The 5,779-nt window shown below is 37.1% G+C and overlaps 1 protein-coding gene across 1 annotated transcript; it reads left to right on the plus strand.

The window, feature by feature from the left end:
- The first annotated feature begins 1,794 nt into the window (after nucleotides 1-1,794).
- Nucleotides 1,795-3,092, plus strand: LOC134269618 (acetylcholine receptor subunit alpha-like). Its single transcript, XM_062751822.1, has one exon. The coding sequence runs from the start codon at nucleotides 1,797-1,799 to the stop codon at nucleotides 3,042-3,044; it is 1,248 nt and encodes a 415-aa protein (XP_062607806.1). The 5' UTR covers nucleotides 1,795-1,796; the 3' UTR covers nucleotides 3,045-3,092.
- The last annotated feature ends 2,687 nt before the right edge of the window (nucleotides 3,093-5,779 follow it).

Consider the following 5,779-nt stretch of genomic DNA (forward strand, 5'->3'; position numbering starts at 1 on the left):
ACAGCTTGTACATTTTGTCACTTTGCGTTAAGGTTAGACTGCCATGTGAAACAATTCACTGACACGCTACCCTTAAATTTGTATGTAGAATGACATGGCTGATATCGGCCACCGTAAATTGGTCTTTAGTGTATCATTGCATGGAGTATAAACTTTCAACTTGTTCATTCGAAAGTTGACGATTGGAGAAGAAGAACTGCGAACGATAGCATTGTTCTCCCGCCTACCTCCAAGTCAATTTTCAAAAGTTAACATATTCGATGAATTTTTGATATTTTCTATAGATAAAAATGTAGACTTTCATAAAACAATACTTATTTGGAGAAATAAAGCGAGATAACGATAAAATTTTGGTAAAACATGTTTTTTACTATAGAAATCAACGGAAAATATTTTTAAAACATCACCCCCCGTCACAAAAATTCCTTTTTACAGTAATATGGACTGTTATTTCACAAATTCATACCAAAGCTTTTTTGTGTGACACGGGGGGACATATGTTTATTGAAAAAAAACGACAAAAAGGCTTATTTTCCAACAATTCCAAAGCGATTTACAACTAAAACATTATATTTTATTGATATATTTAATATGTTTTATTTTGATGCCTGAAAGTCCGATTTCAATGGAAATTTTCGTCGGACCCCCTTTTTTCAAGTGCTAGAGGTATGGCTTATTTACTATTTAGCGATGGTATTGAGACAATTCATCGATTTCCATTGAACTGTTCTTTGTATTGAACAAAGAATATATTGACAAATTGCCATTTATATTGAATAAAATGGTTGCAAAATGTAGGCGGGAATCGAGAGTTAGCGTGCGTATTTCTTTAACCCTTTTCTACCAATGACCTTGAACATGATCAAATAACCTTGCTTTTAGTGTATAGTTAATCTTGGTGTGCAGTATTGATTCAATATTTTCGATCTGAGAGTAATAGACCAGGCAGGAATGATACACCTTTTTCTGCTAGCAACCTTGAACTTGCTAAAATAACCTTTGGGAAGAAAAGGACACATTTATGTCCAAAGAAATCTTTTTTTAAAAAATGCACGTGCTTCCATTTGAAAGTGACGTACAAGTTTTTATACTTCTGCCAATGACATTAAACTTACTAGAATGACATTCGGTCAAGGTCATGACAGCAACTTAGATAATAACTATCTAGTTAGTATGAATTTTTATGTCCCTTCATTGTGAAGCCATGAACTTGACATAAGTACACGAGCAGATAGACAGACGGACAAGGTCGTCTGTAATACCCATTTACTTCAAATGTTCTACAAGGACTATAAAATTAAATTAAAAAAAAACAGTTATAAAAATCTTAAAACAAAGAAACTGCTATTCAATGATTAAAAATCCTTTGAAAATTCTTACAGAGCACACTGTATATTTGTTTGCTACCCTGTTCATTTTTGAGGACATACACGTGTTTAAACTTAAAATTAAAAACAATTAATTTTATTTTTCGACAAGTTTAATCCTTTAACAATGACCACAAGTGAAAAGAATGGGACACGAGTGAATAAACCACTGATTCATAAATGCTTTTTGACCTTTCACAGAGTTTAAATTTCTTGTGAAATTTGAAATTATCGAAGACAATAGTTCTATACATTCAATAGAACAATAGAAGAACAAGTTCAAAGTAAACTTAACAATCGGTGCACTGGCCTAATGAAACATCAAAAATCCTTACCTTATACCGAATGATATACCATAAAATGTTTCAAAATTTGAGCTTAAGATTGCATACACGATACACATTCTGCAGTAAGACCAAAAGCCTGATGATGTCATGTTTTGGGTTTTCATGGATGGTCGTAATATACGTAATTTTCAGTCTCCCAACCTTGGAAAGTTCCTTGACAAGCACCACAGTGAAATCTTATCTGACAGATCTGGGAAGCAATTACAACAAAAATATATTTCCGAAGTACAAAAACTTCGGGCAGGTTTCGGTGATGATGGGGCTTCAACTTATTTCTATCAACGGATTTGATGAAGTTTCCGGTATCCTTGAACTTGTCGCTAAACTTAAAATCTCGTGGACAGACGATAACTTGCAGCGATTATACACTCCATCCTATTCCTCCATAACAGAAATCTTGGTACCTCAGGACGACGTATGGCTACCGACGATCACCGTGTACAACTCCGTTGAGTCGTTAAAGATGGTTGGAGACTCCTCTTACCACGTTCGAATTCTTCCCGCCATAGGGTGGGTTCAGTGGATCCCTGGAGTGATAACAAAAACCAGTTGTTCTGTCGATGCAACCTACTTTCCTTTTGATAAACAAACATGCGATATAACGTTTACTAACTGGGGATATCAAGAGTCCGAGGTTAACCTTTTTTCACGAGACGTAGTGCTGGATTTGAGTTTATTTACACAAAATGAACAGTGGTCACTTGCGGGATCCCGAGTTTCAAATTCCTCTAAGGGAGGTAACTCTTTTATTACATTTTCCGTGACTCTCGAGCGACAACCAACATGGTTCCTTCTCAATATGGTATTACCCATCATTCTTATCGGTTTATTGACGGGTCTCGTCTTCCTCATGCCAGTTGATGACGGAGAGAGAGTCGGGTACATCATCACGGCATTTCTGACTTTCGCTTTCTTCCTCGACATGATTTCCTCCAACTTACCTCATACTTCGAACCCGATGGCTCTCGTGGTCTACTTTCTTACTGTCATGGTGTACTTGTCGTCTGCTTCTACCATTGTCACCATCATGACGTTACGAATCTACGACAAATCAACCGAGGTTCCTCGTTGGCTGAAAATAATCGTTGCTATAATCTTAGCAAGGTACTGCTTTCCTAAGAAACAGGTTTCTGATGAGGAGATGGCAGGATGGGCTGCTCCAGAGAAAAAGAACAAAAACAAGAAACCAGAAGTATTTGCCCCAACTGACAATATATCGTATCGTCTTGTGGGACTGGCATTAGATATTCTTTTCTTTATCGTTTTTGTGTTAGTTAATTTGATATGTACAGTTGTATTCATCGTCCCCCTTTCCAGCAACGGTTCGTAGATGTACTATGAACTTACAATATAAAGCCACAGATTTGTTCAAATATGTGTGTACAAAAAATGTATTTGATCACAATTTTTTTCTTTGTTAGATTAAACATAAATCTACAGTATGTTTTCTTTTACAGTGTGTTAGTCTTAGATATATAAGTAATCGTTAGTATATTCTTGTGACAAGGAGTACACTTGTATGTGAAATATGAAAGCTACTGTAGCAACCATTCAATACTATGATCAAGCTTAACGTTTGAATAGTAGTTCAAACCCAAAGGTCAAGATACAGAGGTAAAAACTTAGGGAACTCAAGAAAAGGTCTTATCACAAACAGGAAACACATTGAAATACGTAAGCTTAAACACTAAGCGTCCAAAAGTTATGGCCAGGGTTACTGTTTTTCAAAAGTAGGTCAAGCCCAAAGGTCAACGTCGAAAAGTTAAAAAAAATGCTGGTATCCCATGAAAGGTCTGAACATAGGAATTACACATGTGAAATAAAAAAAAAGCCATAGCTCCAACCATCCCAACTTTATGGTCAGGGTTAAGTTTAATTTTTTTGCAAAAGTATTCTAAACTCCAATGTAAAAAGGTCAGATAATTATGTTGGTACTCAAAGAGAGTCCTACCGCAAAGGAATGCCAAAATGAAAGCCCTAGTCCTAAGCTTTCAAAAGTTATGGGATAAAGTTTCTGCAATCAAACAGATCGCTTGTTTGTTTGTTGTTTAACGTCCCTCTCGAGAATTTTTCACTAATATGGAGACGCCACCACTTGCCGGTAAGAAATGCAAATTTTGTCCGGCACCTAGGGCCATTAAGCAGTGAGGGATCTTTTTCGTGCGAGCAACTACTGCGACACGGGACCTCGTTTATAGGTCTCTTCCGAAGAAGCGGTCTTCATATCCCAAAGTGGGATTCGAACCCGACTGTTAGACGTGGAGACCGGTTCTTCGGATTAGACTGTATAAACCGGGGTCCAGTGTCGTAGTAGCTGCTGGCACGAAAAAAATTCCTCACTGCTCAATGGCCCTAGAGGGACGGACGGACAGACCCAAAACTGCTAGCATATTCCCCTTATCTTCGATTCGCAGGTCACAAAAATATTTTTTCACAGAAAGTATTCCATGGCACGGATCTTAGAAGTCTGATTTAATTCAGATTGAACTTCAAAGTTGATAATTTTCATCATGAAACATTTTAGTGTAGCATTTTACTTAATGTTTTTGAAAAAAACATCGCGACATCATATCTTGAAAATTATTTTCTTGCATATCTTTTATTTATAAAGAATTAAATTTTTCAGTATACTTTAATTCTGGTTGAACGTGCCGCTTGATTTGATAGAAAATAGCTTACGTAATGTGTTGCCTACGTAATTGACATGTCAAAAACATGTAAATCTGATTGGTGTTAAATTAAAATTATGTACAATTTGAAGGCATTTTGAAAGAAGAAAAGGGTTATTCCTATTTATCATTTATTATATTCGAATCATATTAGATTTAATTGCTTCCCAAGTCAACTTGTAACAGTTTTTTTTCTTTTCATACTTTTTACAAAGCGTTAATTGAATGGAAAAGAGGTGTTTTAAGATTTAAATAGAAAATGAAAGGATATGCGACAAGACAATAAAAAGCTTATGTTTTGTTGATATTTAAATCTCTTGTTAAACAGGCTATTCATTTCTTACAATTAGATGTGAACATTTAACCGTGTCAATTTTCCTTGGAGAAAAATGAAGATATTCCCAGTTTCTTTGTACACGTTACTTACTTGTCTATTCTATGTTGCTGAGGGAGCACTTTATCAAGAGAAATTTGAATCTTTCCTCAAGACTTCCGTCTACAGCTATTATGAAAAGAGGATCCGTCCAATTAGCGACCAAACAAAAGCTCTAGACGTAAAGTTATCGTACAGCGCAGTGGCCATCAATGGATTGGACGCGGCCGGAGGAACTCTGGAAATTGTTGGAATACTGACCGCAACATGGTATAATGACCTTCTGATTTTCAATACATCTACTGACTGGAATGGCCTCGGGGGACTTCTGTTTCCCCAGAACACGTTTTGGCGACCAACTTTAGTTTTGGACAATTCTGCAACTTCGTTGACCGAGGTTGGTGACAGTTCATACCGAATCAGAATTGACGGGGATGGGAAGCATGAATGGATAATCGGATTAGTTGCTTCATCGGCTTGTTCTGTTGACGTCACTAACTTTCCTTTTGACAGTCATTCGTGTGAACTTATTTTTACACCATGGGGAACGACAGACTCAGAGGTAACGTTATCACCTATGTCGACAACAGTTGACCAAACACATTATTCAGAGAGCACAGAATGGACATTTATGTCATCAGCCCTGGCATCAAGCACGAAAAACAACGCCTCGTACCTCACCATCACTATAAACCTTAAAAGAAGCCCCGGTTACTTTTTCGTCAACCTAGTTATGCCAATCGTTGTAGTGGCACTGCTGAACATTTTAGTTTTCTTGCTGCCAGCCGAATGCGGCGAGAGAGTGGGTTATTCTGTAACCATATTCCTTACATTTGCAGTTTACCTTGATATCATAACAGCTACACTTCCAAAATCGACCGATTCCACTGCCAAGCTCTCTAACTATCTTATCTCCATGGTGGTTTTGGGAGCTATGACAACGCTGATGATCATAATGTCTCTGTACATTTACCACAAAGACGAAGAGGCGCTGATTCCTCAGTGGCTCGTCAAGCTCTCCAC

This window comes from Saccostrea cucullata, unplaced genomic scaffold, assembly GCF_032062105.1.
Source record: "Saccostrea cucullata isolate Sc308-1 unplaced genomic scaffold, CSIRO_AGI_Scuc_v1 ctg803, whole genome shotgun sequence".
Taxonomy (NCBI): Eukaryota; Metazoa; Mollusca; class Bivalvia; order Ostreida; family Ostreidae; genus Saccostrea; species Saccostrea cuccullata.

Excerpts from the sequence above, each read along its gene's own strand:
- LOC134269618 (XM_062751822.1), top strand. The coding sequence starts at position 1,797 with ATGTCATGTTTTGGGTTTTCATGGATGGTCGTAATATACGTAATTTTC.